This window comes from Anthonomus grandis, chromosome 3 (genome assembly GCF_022605725.1).
Source record: "Anthonomus grandis grandis chromosome 3, icAntGran1.3, whole genome shotgun sequence".
NCBI classification, from domain to species: domain Eukaryota; kingdom Metazoa; phylum Arthropoda; class Insecta; order Coleoptera; family Curculionidae; genus Anthonomus; species Anthonomus grandis.
The window spans coordinates 2,416,483-2,437,865 of record NC_065548.1 but is presented as its reverse complement, the minus strand read 5'-3'; the positions used below and the strand labels follow the sequence as shown (position 1 = coordinate 2,437,865).

At 33.7% G+C, this 21,383-nt stretch overlaps 2 protein-coding genes across 4 annotated transcripts in view; one reads left to right on the top strand and one right to left on the bottom strand.

The window, feature by feature from the left end:
- LOC126733829 (ATP-dependent RNA helicase vasa) overlaps positions 1-20,906 on the bottom strand; it is a 43,623-nt gene extending 22,717 nt beyond the window's left edge. Inside the window, exons 1-4 of the mRNA XM_050437242.1 lie at positions 20,742-20,906; positions 20,356-20,446; positions 9,844-10,060; positions 9,207-9,557 (exon numbers count right to left, since the gene is read on the bottom strand). Coding sequence (XP_050293199.1) covers positions 9,207-9,557; positions 9,844-10,060; positions 20,356-20,409 — 622 coding nt within the window. The 5' untranslated portion in view covers positions 20,410-20,446; positions 20,742-20,906. The remainder of the gene's footprint in view (positions 1-9,206; positions 9,558-9,843; positions 10,061-20,355; positions 20,447-20,741) is intronic.
- Positions 45-6,372, top strand: LOC126733830 (golgin subfamily A member 4-like). 3 transcript variants are annotated; one of them, XM_050437244.1, is made up of 3 exons: positions 45-278; positions 2,903-2,991; positions 5,639-6,372. In XM_050437244.1, the coding sequence occupies exons 1-3, from the start codon at positions 60-62 to the stop codon at positions 6,288-6,290; spliced, it is 960 nt and encodes a 319-aa protein (XP_050293201.1). In that variant the 5' UTR covers positions 45-59; the 3' UTR covers positions 6,291-6,372. The 3 variants fall into 3 exon arrangements, with proteins under 3 accessions (XP_050293201.1, XP_050293200.1, XP_050293202.1); XM_050437245.1 differs by having other exon boundaries at positions 76-158; positions 2,783-2,991; XM_050437243.1 differs by lacking the exon at positions 2,903-2,991 and having other exon boundaries at positions 46-278; positions 5,550-6,372.
- Positions 20,907-21,383: the final 477 nt, after the last annotated feature.

Here is a 21,383-nt window from a genome sequence, read left to right as displayed (position 1 = left end):
AACGATAAGTTATCGCAAAAACAAAACCCGGTTTTTATCAGCGAATCAATACATCTCATATGTGCCAATCTATTCTACAATGTACAGTGAAAGTTTTGGTGAAACAAAAAATGGGCAATTTATGTGGCCAAGAAAGACCTAATATCCAGCAGGAGGAGGTGAATAATCAAAACCGAAACTTCATACAGCTTCAACAAAAAATCTCCCAAATGCAACGGAAAATTGAGGATCAAGAGAGGCAAATCCTAGAAATCTTATTGGACAGGCAAAAACTGGAGGTTTGCCTTAGCAATTTAGAACTTACTAATGTCCAAATAAATAACCAAGAGGAGCAAGTGAAAAACTTTGAAACGAACTACGAAGAAACCTTAAAGAAAATCGCTTCTGTAGAGACGTGCATTAAAAACGTACGCAGTTACATTATCGAATGGGAAAAAAAAATGTTAGCTACCAACCAAATAAACAAAACCCAAGCGGAAAAGTTGGATCACATGCAAGACAAACTGACCTCCCTAGAAGTGCTGTGCAGCAAGCAAGAATTTATGGAAAAATGTCTGGATTACTATGGGAGTGTACTGCAAAAAGTGGAAGAACTGGAAAAAATTATCCAAGAAACCCCTAAACAAGACATCCAAGCCAAGTGCGACGTTTTATACGACAACTACTTGGTTTTATATAAAAAAATACACAAGCTGGAGAAAACGTTCGAGGGCACCTCCATACAAGAACTCTTTGACATTTTAAAGGGGAATTACATGTTATTGGAGGATAGGGTGTGCCAAATGGAACAAGAAAACTGGAAAGAGAAGTACGATTCACTTAATGAAAAATATATCGGGTTACAGAGGAGGGTGCAGTATTTGGGCCAATTTAACCGGAAAATCTTTTCGAACTCTTGGAAGAGGCAGGGCGTGAATAAGAAAAAGAGAACTATAAAGCCTGAGAAGGAGGGTGAGGACCAGTGCTGGACTTCTGTCGAGAGTTTGCCTACGTTGGTTATAGAATCGAGGAAATAATATTTTATTGGTTTATACATTAATAATTTATACTCATTTATTTCAAAATTTTCAATATTTTTTTTTAATATATAATGTTCAGTTTACTTTCTGGTGGTTTGGTCTTAAGGAAATAAGAGACTAATATGAAAAATTAATTAATTGTGGTTCACGTGATACTAGTATAAATAATCATTTGTTTATACCAATGGTGGTTGTTCAGATATTTTACTTTTAACTGAACATTGGCTTAGACCTGATTAACAATTTACTAGAGTTTATTCTTATTGCAAAAGGAAACCGTGTCACGGTGGTACCACGATTTTGGTTAAAAATTATATTCTACACTTTATATTAGTGACATAACACCCAATAATAATTTTAGGAAATTTCTTGGATTATTTGAATTGCTTCTGTCTTGGTTTCCAGTTATTGATAGATTATTTGTGATTTTAATGAACTATTGCTATAAAGTGAGTTGTTTAAAAAACCTTCTGACCTCTCTTAATTTGCATATGCTTATTACACAAGAATTACATCTCACTAACACTAATGTGTAAATTTTAACTCGGAACAAGTTTGTACGATATTCTTCAGATTTCTTCACGATTATCTCATCATAAGGCAATTTTTCGCCAAGATCAATCTTCCCAAACTAAAGCCACCTAGAAAAATTAAATTTCACAGATTAATTGTAACTTGTCCTATATTTGACTCGACTCGTAGTTGGGCTATAATTTTTTTTTAACCATGCAGTTTTGGTCTTATTATCTAAAGGCCCCTTATTTGCATTTTTCTTTTATTCAACATGCCCTTCATTCGCCATTTTAAAAGTTACAGAGTGGTCACTTGCCAAATTTCCCATATACAGAATATCCAGAAGTCGCAGTAAATCTTTGATAGAAAATCCATACATCATTATGCAACAGCAAGGAACCAAATATTGATTGCCTATGGGGATTAAGTTATTTAATGCGGGGTTGTTAATATGTCAATAATTGTCAAGGTGTAATATAATTTTTATGTTATTAATTGCTCCTCTTGTACTTTTCACTTGAGGCAATTAAAGGTAAAAGTAAAAAACCATGGATTATGACTCTTATATCTAAAAACGTCGAAGATATAAAAGTTTTTTTGAAAAAAATGTATATTAACACAACGCAAGTTAATAGTAATACTTTATTAACGGATCTACCATTTTTAACAGATTTACAATTGTTTTTTTTTAAATAATTATATATGCAATATTCCAAGAATCAAATATCAAGTGCATTACCAAATTGGCAAATTCTTATTATTGGTCTATTTAAACAATAATTTGTATTTGATCTTTCTAAATAAAATAAATCTCTACACTTAGTGTTTCTATGAGAATAACTCTGAAGAGTCTATCAAGCCATGAACAATTTTAAATAAAAAAGTTAAATCAAGCATAATCCTACGAACTTCTAATGGTGCAATGTTTAGCAATTGCAGTATATCAAAATAATGAATTTCTTCTGTCAGGATTTTCAGGGACCATTTTTCAATTCTTTTAAAATGATTTGTACATGAATTTATAAAATGGTGACCAAATACTACTTAAATATTCTAGGTCAGATCTTATACTTTACTTTAATGAATCTACTAAAGTAAGTCTCCTTTTCATAAATCCCAACACTTAATCAATACGAATCAATACATCTCATATGTGCCAATCTATTCTACAATGTACAGTGAAAGTTTTAATGAAACAAAAAATGGGGAATTTATGTGGCCAAGAAAGACCTAATATCCAGCAGGAGAAGGTGAATAATCAAAACCGAAACTTCATACAGCTTCAACAAAAAATCTCCCAAATGCAACGGAAAATTGAGGATCAAGAGAGGCAAATCCTAGAAATCTTATTGGACAGGCAAAAACTGGAGGTTTGCCTCAGCAATTTAGAACTTACTAATGTCCAAATAAATAACCAAGAGGAGCAAGTGAAAAACTTTGAAACGAACTACGAAGAAACCTTAAAGAAAATCGCTTCTGTAGAGACGTGCATTAAAAACGTACGCAGTTACATTATCGAATGGGAAAAACGAATGTTAGCTACCAACCAAATAAACAAAACCCAAGCGGAAAAGTTGGATCACATGCAAGACAAACTGACCTCCCTAGAAGTGCTGTGCAGCAAGCAAGAATTTATGGAAAAATGTCTGGATTACTATGGGAGTGTACTGCAAAAAGTGGAAGAACTGGAAAAAATTATCCAAGAAACCCCTAAACAAGACATCCAAGCCAAGTGCGACGTTTTATACGACAACTACTTGGTTTTATATAAAAAAATACACAAGCTGGAGAAAACGTTCGAGGGCACCTCCATACAAGAACTCTTTGACATTTTAAAGGGGAATTACATGTTATTGGAGGATAGGGTGTGCCAAATGGAACAAGAAAACTGGAAAGAGAAGTACGATTCACTTAATGAAAAATATATCGGGTTACAGAGGAGGGTGCAGTATTTGGGCCAATTTAACCGGAAAATCTTTTCGAACTCTTGGAAGAGGCAGGGCGTGAATAAGAAAAAGAGAACTATAAAGCCTGAGAAGGAGGGTGAGGACCAGTGCTGGACTTCTGTCGAGAGTTTGCCTACGTTGGTTATAGAATCGAGGAAATAATATTTTATTGGTTTATACATTAATAATTTATACTCATTTATTTCAAAATTTTCAATATTTTTTTTTAATATATAATGTTCAGTTTACTTTCTGGTGGTTTGGTCTTAAGGAAATAAGAGACTAATATGAAAAATTAATTAATTGTGGTTCACGTGATACTAGTATAAATAATCATTTGTTTATACCAATGGTGGTTGTTCAGATATTTTACTTTTAACTGAACATTGGCTTAGACCTGATTAACAATTTACTAGAGTTTATTCTTATTGCAAAAGGAAACCGTGTCACGGTGGTACCACGATTTTGGTTAAAAATTATATTCTACACTTTATATTAGTGACATAACACCCAATAATAATTTTAGGAAATTTCTTGGATTATTTGAATTGCTTCTGTCTTGGTTTCCAGTTATTGATAGATTATTTGTGATTTTAATGAACTATTGCTATAAAGTGAGTTGTTTAAAAAACCTTCTGACCTCTCTTAATTTGCATATGCTTATTACACAAGAATTACATCTCACTAACACTAATGTGTAAATTTTAACTCGGAACAAGTTTGTACGATATTCTTCAGATTTCTTCACGATTATCCCATCATAAGGCAATTTTTCGCCAAGATCAATCTTCCCAAACTAAAGCCACCTAGAAAAATTAAATTTCACAGATTAATTGTAACTTGTCCTATAATTGACTCGACTCGTAGTTGGGCTATAATTTTTTTTTAACCATGCAGTTTTGGTCTTATTATCTAAAGGCCCCTTATTTGCATTTTTCTTTTATTTAACATGCCCTTCATTCGCCATTTTAAAAGTTACAAAGTGGTCACTTGCCAAATTTCCCATATACAGAATATCCAGAAGTCGCAGTAAATCTTTGATAGAAAATCCATACATCATTATGCAACAGCAAGGAACCAAATATTGATTGCCTATGGGGATTAAGTTATTTAATGCGGCGTTGTTAATATGTCAATAATTGTCAAGGTGTAATATAATTTTTATGTTATTAATTGCTCCTCTTGTACTTTTCACTTGAGGCAATTAAAGGTAAAAGTAAAAAACCATGGATTATGACTCTTATATCAAAAAACGTCGAAGATATAAAAGTTTTTTTGAAAAAAATGTATATTAACAGAACGCAAGTTAATAGTAATACTTTATTAACGGATCTACCATTTTTAACAGATTTACAATTGTTTTTTTTTTAATAATTATATATGCAATATTCCAAGAATCAAATATCAAGTGCATTACCAAATTGGCAAATTCTTATTATTGGTCTATTTAAACAATAATTTGTATTTGATCTTTCTAAATAAAATAAATCTCTACACTTAGTGTTTCTATGAGAAACCCTAAAACCAATTTTTCCTAATAACTCTGAAGAGTCTATCAAGCCATGAACAATTTTAAATAAAAAAGTTAAATCAAGCATAATCCTACGAACTTCTAACGATGCAATGTTTAGCAATTGCAGTATATCAAAATAATTAATTTCTTCTGTCAGGATTTTCAGGGACCATTTTTCAATTCTTTTAAAATGATTTGTACATGAATTTATAAAATGGTGACCAAATACTACTTAAATATTCTAGGACAGATCTTATACTTTACTTTAATGAATCTACTAAAGTAAGTCTCCTTTTCATAAATCCCAACACTTAATCAATACGAATCAATACATCTCATATGTGCCAATCTATTCTACAATGTACAGTGAAAGTTTTGGTGAAACAAAAAATGGGGAATTTATGTGGCCAAGAAAGACCTAATATCCAGCAGGAGGAGGTGAATAGTCAAAACCGAAGTTTCATACAGCTTCAACAAAAAATCTCCCAAATGCAACGGAAAATTGAGGATCAAGAGAGGCAACTCCTAGAAATCTTATTGGACAGGCAAAAACTGGAGGTTTGCCTCAGCAATTTAGAACTTACTAATGTCCAAATAAATAACCAAGAGGAGCAAGTGAAAAACTTTGAAACGAACTACGAAGAAACCTTAAAGAAAATCGCTTCAGTAGAGACGTGCATTAAAAACGTACGCAGTTACATTATCGAATGGGAAAAACGAATGTTAGCTACCAACCAAATAAACAAAACCCAAGCGGAAAAGTTGGATCACATGCAAGACAAACTGACCTCCCTGGAAGTGCTGTGCAGCAAGCAAGAATTTATGGAAAAATGTCTGGATTACTATGGGAGTGTACTGCAAAAAGTGGAAGAACTGGAAAAAATTATCCAAGAAACCCCTAAACAAGACATCCAAGCCAAGTGCGACGTTTTATACGACAACTACTTGGTTTTATATAAAAAAATACACAAGCTGGAGAAAACGTTCGAGGGCACCTCCATACAAGAACTCTTTGACATTTTAAAAGGGAATTACATGTTATTGGAGGATAGGGTGTGCCAAATGGAACAAGAAAACTGGAAAGAGAAGTACGATTCACTTAATGAAAAATATATCGGGTTACAGAGGAGGGTGCAGTATTTGGGCCAATTTAACCGGAAAATCTTTTCGAACTCTTGGAAGAGGCAGGGCGTGAATAAGAAAAAAAAAGGGACTGTAAAGCCTGAGAAGGAGGGTGAGGACCAGTGCTGGACTTCTGTCGAGAGTTTGCCTACGTTGGTTATAGAATCGAGGAAATAATATTTTACTGGTTTATATAAATTCACATACTCATTAATATTTTTCAATTTACTTTTTTTTTTAATATATAATGTTCATTTTACTTTGGTGGTTTGGTCTTAAAGGACTAATATAAGAAATCAATTAATTACAGAGTCATTCATCAATTACAATTCATGTCACAATTTAAAGGGTTTCAAAATAAGACACACACTAGGGATTCCTAAGAGAATCTGTATGATTGCTGCAGAATGTACCTCCTTGCTACATTAATTGTAGTAAAGGATTTCTATATCACACATTAGCAGAAATTGCGGCACATATTGGAGATGATTTATTAAAATATGCCAAATAAATATTCAAAGCATCTGTAATAAAATACATGAACTTGAGCAGTTGGTAAACCACAGCCAGTATAGTGTCAGTGAACATTAGCTAAAAAGGAGTGAAATGCAGAATATCTACATGGAAAAGTATAGCGTCGGATCCAGATATTTAAATATGTCATAGCAAGTATATATCACAGACCACAGGCATTGACACTTTTCACTTAAACTTCACAGAAAATTTATTAGGATCATTAGTTAAACTTTCTTAACATACCATAATATCAGGGGATTTTTTTTCTCTAATAGGGTTTGGCTTTACATTAATATGGTTTAGCCTTGGATATGGACTATTTATGAATAAATTTCCCAATAAATGTATTTAATTTTGATTTATGAAAAACTTTAATTTAATAAGTAAGAATTCAAAATTAGTAATAAACACAAAGTAAGGAACTAGGAAGAATAAACCTTAATGTGAGGTGAAAGGTAGTAACAGAGAAACAATTTTCGCTTCTCGGTAATGGGCGTTAATAGGTTCGTTCAGACAAATAACTTGTGTATTTATTTCTAGTTTTGCTATTTCTAGATTTTCTAATATATTTAATTTTTTGCTTTTATTTAGGTTATGCAAAACTTTGAAATTGTCGTCTGTATTAAATGAATGACCTGTTTCTCTTGGGTGCAATTCAAAGGCGGATATTTTATCATTAGGCGACTTCTGAGAATTCAAATGTTCTTAATTTGAAATTTCTGCCGGTTTGACCAGAGTATTCGACTGGACAAGAGTCGCATGATAAAAGATAAACACCATTGCCTTCTAAGGGCTTGCAAAGTCTTTTAATCTTGAACAAAGATCTTTTAAGTGAGATTTTTATGCATAACCTGGAGAGTAAGATAATGTGCAGTACCTTTGCCAAAGACATTATTTTTTACAAACGGTATGTCTGTTTGGCCTGGAGTGGGGATGAACTCGGACTGGATAATTTTTTGTATTTTTTAAACTCTCTACATCCTAACATAACTTTTACCTTAGAAAAAGAAAAAGACGGTAAGCTTCCTTTTTTAGACCTTTTGCTGACTAGAGAAAACAACAAAATCACCTTTAATATGTATAGAAAACCTTCCTCGACGGACAACATTATCCAGTTTGATTCTAATTCCTCGTATTCTCATAAATTTGCTGCATTCAACTCCCTTTTCTATCGGTTATTTAAAATACCATTATCAGCAAGAGCCTTTCAAAAAGAGTTAGCTACGATTAAACAGATTGCAGTAAATAATGGGTTTCTATTAAGTATAATTAATAAAATTTATTTCAAATTTTATAATAAATACAAGCTCTCCAATAATTTTATCCATAACACCAGCATTAAAAATTCTCGATTTCATTGCCATTTAAAAAGCTCGTAAACGAAAAAGAGTCATATAAAAAAATATATATATTATATTTTATGTGGTTTTGAAGATTATTGAAAAAAAAAACAAATTTTCAAAAACATATTCTTGACACTTTTGCGGGTTATCTTGGTTCCTAATTGCTATGGGAAAGTTTTTGCATTGCTGTATTACTTTTTCGTAAAAATGTTAATGCCGAAAACAAAATTAGGTAGGTACCTACGCCAAATTTTTGTTGCTTATTTAAAAAGTCGAAAATTTTAATGATTCCGAAGATAATCAAAAAAAAAACCAAAAAAAAAAATTTTAAATCCATTTTAATTTTTTCTGAGCTTAAACAGGAATGCAGTAAGAGGTAGGCATTATTCAAAATAAAATTAAGATTGTAAAATGTAAGTTAAAAATAAAATTGTCAATTTACCCACCTAATTTAAATACCGAATTTTTATTCTTTTTAAAACTCAAAGCGAGTATCAAAATAGTTTGGTAGTTTAAAATTTTAAATGCGTAATCTTACTATAAACTACAATAATAACTGCGGTAAAATATTATTTCGAATCAACGCAAAATATGTGCCCCAGCGCGGAATTTTTGCCATCGCGATGCGGTCGTCGCCTCGCATGATTTCGGCTTCTGTTGTGAGGTATCGATGGAAGCGGGGATAAGTGTCCAGGCTAGAACTATCGATCGGCTACGACCAATACCATAAACACATAATTTCTAATGAGGAAAGGTCAATGAAAATACAGATTAGTGCATAACCATTTTTCAAGGTATGAGTGACACAAAATTGACCGATAATTAGTGACATCACCCATAATCAACTAAAAAGATCTGCCCCAGCTTTCTGTGTCACATCAATCTCACAGATTTATATTAATTCCTTCTGGGGACTAAATTATAATAAAAATATCTGTGTTTAAGTAATTCAGTTTCTCATAATGCAGTTCAGTTTTTATATATTTGAAGTTTCATAAATTTCCTGTAAGTAATCCACCTTATTGTAACTAGGATGACAAGTAACACTACAGATTAAATTATCTTTAAGTACCATTATATTAAAAGTATCCGTATGTCATATAAATCAAGGATTAAAACGTGTTGGTTTTCAGATTAAATTATTATCAAATAAAGCTATTTTTATTAAATATAATTATTTTTAACAGGATGTACTTCCTAAAAATATCCCTTAAATGCAAAAACATTAACTTACCAGACGAAATCGTGGTGGTAAACAGTTCGTCATCCTGCACCCTTTCCACGGGCACGTAAATCTCCTTAGGCTTCGGCGGTTCGCCGTCTCCTCCTCCCGCACCACCGTCACCTCCGTTATTTCCGCCTCCTCGGCCGCCTCCGCGACCGCCCCGCCCTCTACCGCCGCCTCCATCTCCGTCATTATTGCCTCCTCGGCCGCCCCGCCCTCTACCGCCGCCTCCATCTCCGTCATTATCGCCCCAACCTGAGCCACCACCACTACCGCCATCATCTCCGCCCCATTTGTTATTGTCTTTAAAACCGCTCCTAAAGCCGCCGTCACCACCACCTCCTCGTCCTCCTCCGCGACCTATCGATAAAAAAAAAAAGCGTCAATTTGAAGTTTCAACTCAATTCATCGTATTGTTCGATAGTTTTCTGTCCTTGCTATTTATTGGACTCAGAAGAGGTAATATTGAGAAATTCGTAAAATAAACAATAACAAAAAATGGAGCAAAAGACTAACCTAAAATCGTGAGATAAGAGTAACTTTTAAAATTGTTTTTCTATTTATCAAATGTTTTGCTATAATGAATCTTATTTGCAACTTTTATTAGGTAAATATATGAAGATTATGTTATGTGCACATGGGTTACCTGCTCCTCGTCCTCCTCTATCGCCGCCCCGTCCTCGGCCGCCTCCGCGTCCGCCCCTGCCCCTGAAATCGCTTTTCTGGGAGTCGCCGTTGTCACCGTCGCCCCAGCCGCCCCACGTGTCGCCGCCCCATGTGTTGCCGTCACCTCCGTTACTGGCGGCCGCTTGGTAGCCCCGACCCGAGGAGAATTTCGTGCCGCCTTCGGAGGCCAGACCTCTCTTCAAATAAAATTAGGTTTATTAATTTATTTATTCAATTACAAACACCTTAACAGGTAATTACATGTAAATGTTCAAATAATATGCAATAAGCTTATAAATCAAACAAAAAAGCAAGAAAATAAAGTTGCTACATATATTACACCGCCCAACAGCATGTATGTTGCATGGAATATTTTTATGATTCTAGGCTTATTTTTAATGCTGATATTAAATAATGTCATCAGTTTATATGTGTCAGCTCTAGTTTTTGAGTTAAAAGGAGGGAGTATTTTTTGGGAATTAAAAATACACTTAACGTACAAACATTTTTAATTACAAGAACTATACACTCAGGAATTTTCTTTTATATGATTTTCTACTAGTTTTGAATGAACTGCTACTCTGAATACTCCAGCAAAAATCGGCCAACATATGTGCATCCCAGCGACCCTGAAATCGTTCCTCCATGGTTCGAAGATCTTGGTGGAATCGTTCACCCTGTTCTTCACTCATGTCACCGAGATTTTCAGGAAAATGGTGTAAATGGCTGTGTAGGAAGTGCACTTTGATGCTCATGTTACATCCAAGTCGCTGGAAGTGTGACAACATCTCTTCGACGTGCGCAATGTAATCATCACCCTTCCTATTACCTAAGAAATTTTGGATAACCCAAACAAAGGAATCCCATGCATTCTTCTCAATTTCTGACATTGAGCTGGTGAAATTAGGATCGTTTACCAACTTGCGAATTTGTGGACCATCAAATATACCTGCCTTGAGTTTTTCTGAACTTAGACTTGGAAATTTCCTTGAAATATATTTGAAACATTCACCATCTTTATTTAATGCCTTAACATATTGCTTCATTAAACCTAGTTTAATGTGCAGGGGTGGCAATATGATACGATCTCGTGGCACTAGAGGTTCATTTATAACATTAAGACTACCTGGAAGTAGTGCTTCCCTAGAGGGCCATTCTTTTTTTGACAAATGTTCTGATTTTGCTCTACTATCCCATAAACACATAAAACAAGGATATTTAGTGTAGCTTCCTTGTTGTCCTAAAAGGAAGTTCACCATCTTAAGATCAACGCAAATCACCCATTTATGATTGTTATATTTGATTTTGTTCATGACCAGTGCTATTGTGGGGTATTCTTCCTTAACTTTAGTTGAATGTGCTATTGGTATGGAGCCTAGTTTCCGTTGTGCAATAGTACACACTTCAAACTCCGTTTTGACGAGTCAATAAATAAACGCCAATCGATTGGTTCATATTTCTGCAAGCCCATGGCAGTCATTAAACCAGAAATATTAGTACAATAAATACAAAATTATCCTCCTCAGCGAAAAAGGGAAGTAAGTCTTTTTCTCGAGTGCGGTAATAAGAAACTTTAGTTTCTTTAGTTAAAAGATTTCTCTCTTTTAATCTGGAGGCCAATAATTCAGACGAAGTTTTGGATAGTCCAAGGTCTCTAATTAAATCATCAAGTGCACTTTGATCGAATGGTTTTGGTTCAAAGAGATTTTCTGGAACAAACTCGTCATCGCTCATGCTACTCAGTTCATTCAATTCATCAGAACTTTCTGTAGATGTAGATGGTAATGGTAAAGATGTATCTTTTGAGCTCCTTACAGGCCTCACAGCTGATGTTGATGTGGGGTAAATCCATTTGGAGCGGTTCGTCTTGTTGATTCCTTTTATATTAACAACGCAAAAATAGCAGTCATCGTGATGATTTAAAGGTTCACGCCAAATCATTGGGGATTGGAATTTAAAAGAGAGTCTCTTCTTAGTGGCCCATAAACGTAATTCTTCAACACAAATTTTGCACACAATATTGGGCACCCAGCACTTGTTATCTGTTTCCAAAGGAAAACCAAAACACTCTAAATACGCTCGTTTCACAAAGTCTGACATATTCAATCGAAATTTTTGAAAAACATATTCACCATAAATATAACAAAAACAATTCGGATCGTTAATGCAGACCCTTCTTAGCGAAGTCATGATGAAAATTACAATAATTTATCTAAAACGCGACTATAATAGATAAAAAACCAAAAATAAAGATAAATGAGAAGAACGTAGCTATATCTAAACAACTCGAGCTGTTAGAGTAAAACTGACGACAGATTCGAAATCAGATGCCTCGAATTAGTAAACAACAATAAAAATATTTCAGTCAACATAAAATAACCTTCGATTTGTTGTGCAGTGTTATCTAACTTATCCCCCTGTTCCTCTTATAACTTTATTTTTAAAACTATTACAAGATTCTCCCGTAAATAGATCATAGGAACGGTGAGATCGTTCATAGAAAAGGATCCTTTGACGTGTGACCCTATTTGGGACTTTTCAATAATATCCTATTTAAAAGATAAGAACTATCTATTTTACCGTTAAGTAATTTAAACAAAAAATAGATTCTGGTATTATTTCTTCTAATTTCCAAAGTTTGGAGCCCAACTAGCTGACATCTAATGTTATAACAAATAGTTTCGTAAGGGAACCTATGTTTATAAAGTAAAAATTTGCAAAACTTATTTTGAACTCTTTTAATATGTATGTTATAAAATGGTGACCAAACAATACAGTGGTATTCTAAAACACTACGAACTAAACTATTGTATAAACATTTTATGGTTCTAATATCACTGATTTGATCACAATGTCTCCTAATAAAACCTAGCATTCTAAAACCCTTCATTGTGATGTTATCAACATGAGCATTAAAAGTCAATTGATGGTCAAAAATAACGCCTAAATCATTAAAAGTGTCTACACTTTCCAGCGAACATCCGTCTAATGTATATGTAAAACTATAAAGGAACTTTTTTTCCGGTGTAAGGACATAACTTTGAATTTTTTAACATTAAGGTTCAAAAAATTTTCTACACACCATTGATTAAAATTATTTAAATCTAGTTGCACCAAGGAACAGTCTTCATCACAGTCAATAGTTCGACAAAATTTTAGATCGTCAGCATTTAAAAGACATTCACAGTGTTTAAAAACAGATACAGCTTCATTTATATATAATACAAGATGTAATCCCTTAGGCACTCCAGAAGTCACTTGAATTTCCCTTGAAGTTGCTCCCCTTAGCTTGACTTGTTGTTTACGACTATTCAAATATGAATCAATCCACTTCAGATATAATCCATGTACTCCCAATGCTTCAGGTTTCTTTATCAACAGACCATGGCATACACTGTCGAATGCTTTTTATAAATCGGTGTAAACAACATTAATCTGATAGCTCTTTTCGATATTTTCTCTTAAAAAATCCTGAAAATCCGCTAGGTTTGTCACCGTTGATCTACTTTTGTAAAAGCCATGTTGTTTCGGGGAAATATAGGATTTGAAGGTGTTAAATATTTCATCAGTCAAAATTGATTCAAATATTTTGGAGAAAACTGCAAGCAAAGAAACACCCCTATAATTTCCAATCTCGGTTTTGCGTCCACTTTTAAAAATAGGGAATAGAACTGACAGCTTCCAATAAGTGGGAACTGAAGATGTATCAAATGACCTCTGAAATTAACCGAAGAGGCTCAACCAACACAGATAAACAGTCTTTTATAAACAGTGGTGAGATTCCATCAGGTCCTGATCCTTTATAGGCATCCAATGAGTTAAGTTTGTTCAGTATTTCTTCATTGGTAAAAATATGATGTGAAAGAACAGACACCAGATTTTCTGGAACAGATGTAATGCATTTGTTAGAAAAATCCGAATAGCAGGATTCAAAATGGTCAGCAAAAGCCTCAGATACTTCCTCGGGAGTCTCCGTAGTCATCCCCTTGTATTCCAAAGATTTTGGTATTCCTTTATCTTTACGCAGATTGTTAACATAGAACCAAAAATACTGCATATTACCTCATATCATTTGTTCTGTATTAGTGACAAAGAGAAAGTAACACAAATCCATGAGGTACTTGTCTCTAATCTATCCGAAGAATAGTTATCATAGTCCCCTTGTAGACCAGACCTACTTTTATATTTTCTATGAAGCCTGTTCTTATAAGCAACAAGGCACAAACTTATCAACAACAAATGTTATATGCTTATAAAATGTATCCATCATTTCATCAACAGTATTACCATGAAACACTTGATCCCAATCGACTAACTTCCTGATAATTTGCACTCTCAAATAAATGGATTTTGGTCTTAGCTCTATTTTTACATGTGGGAATATTTCCCATGATAACCTGCATTTCCAAAGCTGGATGATAGCAATGAAGCCTACACAATGGTTGATCGACAAGAGATACCTTGATGTTGTGAGGCGTGTCTGTAAAGATCAGATCCAAAAGTTTACCCATATGGTTCTTGATAAAGTTGACCTGAATCATTTCCAAATATAAAGTTGTATTTAAGAGCAGCTCATCCTCTGCAGAGTTAAAGTTCTTCGGCACCATATCTTCATTGTGAATTTCCCATGGTATATTGGGTAAATCGAAGTCTCCAAATATTATTATATTGGCATTTCGATTGTTTCGCCGAACTTTTTCGGCAGTCGCACAGAAGATCTTATGGGCATCAAAACCAGACTGAGGTGGAAAGTAGACGACACCAATTAGTAAATTACCACCATGACTCGAACAGTGCACCCAGAGATCCTCGAAGACATTTGTAGAACTACCCTCTACAACCTTGGTCGAGTAGCCAGAATTAACTGCGAGAAGGACGCCACCACCTCGTTCACAATTGTGGGTTTGATAGTTTCTAGATAGATAGTTTAAAGATCCTTTTACATTATATACATGAGAAAATGTAACATTGTTGATGGCTTCTTTGTAAATTATTTTCTGCATATAAGTGCATTTTTCGCAGAGTTAATAGATAATAGAGTTAATGGAACCATAGAAACACAGTGGATCTCACCGCTGATACATATAGGAGAGCATGGAAAATTGTAAATGAACTTAGAGGTAGGAGAAATGTCCAGTTAGTGGCTGATAAAAATTGAAAGGATGATGAGCTTATGAACTTATAATAATAACTTTTATTGACAATGAATTGATACTACAATCACAAAAGTGCTTATGATAAAAAAGTAAAAATTACTAAATAAAATAATCAGATAGGAGAACACATTTAAAATAATCAATTTATCAAAAGATATATAGATATAAAACAAACAATGAACATTGGTGTACTGTTTTCCAAAAATTTATCACATATTTAAATCATAAAAACAGTTTATCATCATGGAGATATTTTATTGTTTTGTCCCTAAACCCTTTGATAGTGCCCATTTCTCTAATACGTCAGGAGCAATACCCTGAGAAATTGCAGCCCTTGTCTCAGATTGTAGTATTGTCAACTCATTTCTCGGGTATTTATATTGATCACAATTTGAGTCGGGATAATCAAATTGAACATATAGGCAAGAAATTAAACTCTGCTTGCTTTTCCTTAAGGGTGGTGAAAGATTTTCTGCCACAAAACACCTCGCTAACTATATATTATGCCAATTCATATTCGATTTTGCCATATGGAGTTATATTCTCGGGAGGTGCTGTAAAATGGCGTGAGATTTTTATTATTCAAAAGAGAGCATTGCGCATCTTGTCCTGAATTAGAGCATGAGACTCATGCAGAGGGAAAATTCAAAGTCTGAATATTCTTACATTTCCAGGTTTATATTTCTTTGAATGCATTATGTTTCTATCAAAAAATTTTAGTCTTTAGTCACCTTGTACCTCATCATGAGCATAATACAAGATCAAGCACTTTAAATATTCCATTACATAGACTTTCTTTAAGAGAGTGTGACCCCATGTATGTGTGTGTTAAGCTCTATAATAAGCTTCCACCCTCAATAAAACAAGAAACATCGTAACAAAAATTTAAGAAAAAAACCTTTAAATTTATTGTTGAAATAGAACCATATTCAGTGTCCGAATACCTGCACTTCTCATATCTCTAAGTAGCAAGTGGGTTACTCTTATTATAGTGTGTTGTGTAATGCGGTTTAATAATTAAAATTAATTTTGTTTTTCTGCTTTTGTATAATCTTTCTGTTGTAATCAGCTATGCTTTAGCAGAAAATTTTAATTATACCATGTTCCTTTTAACTAGCTTAAATTTTATATTTTGATTAGTTTTATTTCAGGTATAGTGCTATTGAAAAATGTGACATTATTTGCTCAATTATGCAAATAAAAATATACTGATACTGATAACCTGAAGACTCTTTTCAAAAAAAAGAGTTATGTTATGTAGAGGTAAGCGAAGGTCACCCCAACATCTGGTAATAATTGACATCTGTTCACTATAATGTTCATTTCTTTGAAAAAGATCAGGTTTTTTTAAGGGCAATGCCAACAAATATAGGGATGTTAGGAGTAAAACCACCAATAACAAACAGTATGATCTGCAGTTAGTTCTGGGTGGAAGACCAAAAATGGTCATGTTTCAAGTGGGTCCTTTCCACATTTACTCAAGGATGCCTTGATTATACCATTATTTAAGGGTGGAAACTATGATGACCCATTAAATTTCAGACCCATAGCCCTGCTTCCCACGCTTGGCAAGCTTGTAGAAAGATTGGTAAAAACTAGGATGATGGAATTTCTGAAATGGCATAATGTTCTTAACCATCAGCAATTTGGATTCCGGACGAAACTAGGTACATCTGGTGCTATTTTCAATTTTTTGGAGTCTGTACATGGGGTTGAACGCTGGGGAGAGTGCGGCGGCGGTGTTCTGTGACTTATCTAAGGCGTTTGACTGTGTAAGTCACAGAATACTGCTGCAGAAGCTAGAAACCTATGGATTCAGAGGAGTTGCTCTCGACTGGTTTCATTCTTACCTAGCTGGAAGAACACAAAGGGTATTCTTTGACAATGATATGTCATCCCGTCTGGATATGGATGCTGGTGTACTCCAGGGTTCTGTTCTTGGACCAATATTGTTCCTGCTATATGTCAATGATATCTCTCAAATTCCAATTAGGGGAAAATTTACTATCTTTGCGGATGATACAACATTACTTTGGCATGACACTGACACCAAGAGATTAAGGAATATCGTTGATGAAGATTTAATTCTTGTAAAGTCATGGTGTGAATCTAATAGATTAACTTTTAATATTTCTAAAACTAATATTTTAACTTTTAAATGTAACCTTGGAACTGTCACTTTGCAAAATGAAACAATAAGTCCTTCTGAAACATGCAAATTTTTGGGCCTGACGATTGATAAGCAATTAAAATTTGAAAATCATATCTCCTCTTTATTAGGGAAGTTATCATCCAACTGTTATGCTATTAGAGTAATAACACATTCTCTGGGACTTGATGTGGCCAAAATTGCCTACCATGCTCTTATTGAGTCTCATCTGAGATACGGTATTGTGTTTTGGGGGGTGTGTGCTCTCAGTGTTTGTTCAGCTCTCTACTTATTTTGCAAAAAAGAGCCATACGCTACATGTGTGCAGCTGCCTTTCGCAGCATGTCTTTTTATTTTAGAGACTGTTTGTCTTATCCACAAAAAATATCGCCATCAGCTTGGCCCCCCTCCTCAGGTTACAATCTCCGAACAACCTTCTCTTTACCTCTGCCTATCCCAAAAAGTGAGCAGATTAAGTCTTCTTTTGTGTACGGGGGCAGAATGCTTTTTAACCACCTACCCCTTTATATGAGGCTAATAAATTGTGAAAAACGTTTTAGGAAAAATATAAAGAAACTTTTGCTTGCTAAAGCATTTTATTTTGTAGACGAGTTTTTAAATACAATTTTTTGACAGTGAAGAGTTTTGCGCAGCGTAATGTGAATTCTTACTACCCTTTCTTTGGGTGTTCTATATTCTATGTATGTAAGAATTGTTAAAATGTTTCTATTTTTGTAAAAGATTATGTTGTCAACTATCTTTAAGGTTTTATATAATGCTTTGTTAACAACAGATGATGTTACATATCAATAAAGCTATTTTTGACTTTGACTTTTGAATGCACCAGATGATGCACTTCTGTGCTTTAAAAACAGAAACAGCCTCACTCGAGGATCCTCTAAAGATAAGAAAACTTGATTGTTTCACTTGATAGGTTATCGCTAAGTCTATGTATCAGTGCACAGTTACTACTAACTTTAGAAGTAGGTATCTTATCTTGAATGGAAGCTTTTACAGGTTTGGTGGAATGTATAAATATATCCTTTGAAACAGGATACAGCAAATATAGTGCCTCAATCACCAAACCTTAAACTATAGACCATTGCTTCCTTTGTAAGCAAAATATTTTTCGTTCAAAAGTTTAAGGTCATTTGGAGGTTTTTTCAGTTTCAGGAATTGAATCTCGAAAAGTCTAAATTGCCTCATGTTATGAACCTTATCTCTGAACGAAGGTCTTATCTCTGACCTTCGGTTATATTCATCTAGATTATTTTTTGCATATATTAGACCTTCAAAAATATAAGGTGATAGGGCAGTGTAAGGTGATTGAGTATTTTAAAAGAATCTATGACATCATTCCTGAAACCCAATTCTTTCATGGCCCTCTTTTTTCCTATAGTAGTAGTAAGTAGACTCTGAAGTAAAGCATGGTAAACCATTAACAAAAAATTCCCATTAATCTTTCTTTTTAATTCTTTGAGGACATTAATATGCTTTGCTAGTCTACCTGAAACATAATTCATATATGCATATCAAAGATCAGGTTAGGATCTAAATGACCAGAAACCTCGCCACATTTGAACCCTCAATATTATAAAAGGAAATGTGCCCAATGTTTATTGTGATCAAGCAATTTTTTTACTAAACTTGTTTTCCCTTGACAATCGGCTAAGTAGCAGGAAGACAAAAGAAGAGGACCATAGTAACAAGAGATGTTATTCTTGAATTATAGGGGGTAGAAAAGGTTTGTTGTATCAGCCCTGTTGCCTAAACATGACAAGGATAAATAATAATTGAATTCTATGGGTTACACTCCCTAAAACTTAAGAACAAGGTTTAGATGGATACTTTTAGATCTTCAGGGCAATTGTTTGCTTATGAGATAACTATTATTATATCTTCAGAGATTTTGGCAATATATATACATAAATTATACTGTAAAAGGATAATATTTGCCTCTCATGAAATATTTATGTAAATTTTCTTAACTATTGTGGCCAGCTCTTATCTCAGAAACATCCTGCTTGTATGTGGGATAATTAACCACACAGCTGATACACACACAGAATATAATACTTACTTACTTTATTTGTTAACATTTCAAGTACATATTAATGGTTAACAGTAATCTTAAGTAATAACTATAATACTAAAAAACCAGACTTGGCTCACCTTGATCTAAAGAGTGGGGCTAAAAAAATCAAGATTTTTTTGCAAATTTATTTACCGTAGAAGCTATTCCGTTAATAGGGAAAGGACATATAAGATCTATTCATCTTGATCAATTTTGAGTTAATTTACATACTGCAAAACTGAAATTATATAAATGAATAATGCCCAAAACAATATATACATTAATCCCGGTAAAAAGAACAAAGCTTAAATAAATGTTTTTTATTCAAATCCCTTGTGAATTTGAAAACCACACCATTTTGAACATCAGGTGCATAGATATTGGATAATTTATAAGAGATGAATAATTTCATTAAGTGCGGGCACTACTTTGAGAAATCTTTCAATACCTCAACATATACCGCAAGAATATTAATAATTTCATTCATCAATTAATCGAGGATCATTCTATTTTGATCATCAGGTGCTTAGATATTGGCTAATTTACAAGAGATTAATGATTTTATTGAGTGGAGGCACTCCTGTGAAAAATCTTTCTATATTTCAAAATCTACTGCAAGAATATCAATGATTTTTTCAATCATAGTTGAAGAATCATTCAAGGACTCCCAGGAATCGAGAATCACAGCATTTTGATCTTTAGGTGCTTAATCATTGGCTAATTTCTGAGGACATAATTGTCAGATCATAAAAGTTTTTTATACTTATAACACTCCTAATGAATCAGTTTCAGTTTGCTTAATCCCATGCCTCATAAATGCTGACTGAGGCACAAAATGCAAGTTTGTTAGTTAATTAAAGTGATGACAGATTAATTCCTGACATATTAATGACACTTTTTAAGCAATAAAGTTTGAAAATATAGGATTCTTCGATTCAAAAAACTCATTTCACATCCTTTGCCAATTGTTAATTCTTCACTTATGATAGTCAGAGAGTCTATAGGAGACTATATGGACAATAGCCTTATCGAATATATGGTAAGGTGAGTGAATTCCCTCTGGGCCTTGGGGTTCCCATAAGCTGCTTACTTATTAAAAAATGACAAACTTACCATTGCTGGGGCAGGTGTGACCACAGGAGATCCATCATCCCAATCATCGTCCATGTTTTCCAAAAGTGTAATGACTATCTAATAGAAATATCTGCAATAATGAAAAAAAATTATTTATAACCTCACTAAACAAGTATGTTTATAGTTTACCTGGAACTTATTAATGGTAATTGGTGATTTTTGTTAGGAAAGAGTTTAATAATGAAAAAATGGCAAAAAAATGCAGAAAGATGTCAACTAGACAAAGGCAAACGACGAAAAGACCGAAAAATGCTTAGAAAACTTACTTTATAGGCCAAACCGTCGAAGAATGCCGCCAGATTTTTTTGTTAAACAAAACAGAGATGGGAAACGAGTATAAGAGAGAGAAGATTATGTTAACTTACCGGCGTTCTTTGTTTCTATCCAGGCAAATTTTATTTTTCAAAGGAATTATTGAATTAATTGTCCCAAGGGTAAACAATATCTTATTTTTTGTGTAAAACGTTAAATTCTTCAATTTTTCTGACCACAACAAGCCAAAAACAACTACAACCACACATTCGTTTTACAGTACGTTTCAAGCTTCATTAGGAAACTCACCGGGATCACGTGATACAGAACCCCTCCGCTCATAGTAAGTCACGTGACCATTAAACCGGTAACCATTTTCTTAAAAACCGGAAGCTTCCTTTGACGTATATGACATATAGGATATTGGACGTAAGAAGGGTAGAGTAAAAAAATAATAGAAAATGACGTCACACCGACTTAAAAGTGAAATACCCAGCAACTTTTTTCCAGTTATTTCGTGGCTTATCTAAATAAGTTAGAGTTAGTTTTTAATTTTCAATGTAAAATTGGCATAAGAATATTGTCATCCATGTACAACATAAATTTATTCAATTTTTTGAAAAAAAATGTAAAAATCCTTGAATATTGCTTAATTACCGTTTTCTGTCCCAATTATCCAATTCTAACAGAGTTTTTTGAAGATAATTGGGAATAGGCCAATAGGATCTAATTAATTTTTAGTAAAGATGTAAAGG

What these genes read in the sequence shown, in the direction of transcription:
- LOC126733830 (XM_050437244.1), top strand. Translation starts at nt 60, where the DNA reads ATGTGCCAATCTATTCTACAATGTACAGTGAAAGTTTTGGTGAAACAA. An exon ending in TGGACAGGCAAAAACTGGAG is followed by an intron (nt 279 to 2,902) that starts GTTTGCCTTAGC and finishes CAAAAACTGGAG; the next exon opens with GTTTGCCTCAGCAATTTAGA. An exon ending in GAAACGAACTACGAAGAAAC is followed by an intron (nt 2,992 to 5,638) that starts CTTAAAGAAAAT and finishes CTACGAAGAAAC; the next exon opens with CTTAAAGAAAATCGCTTCAG.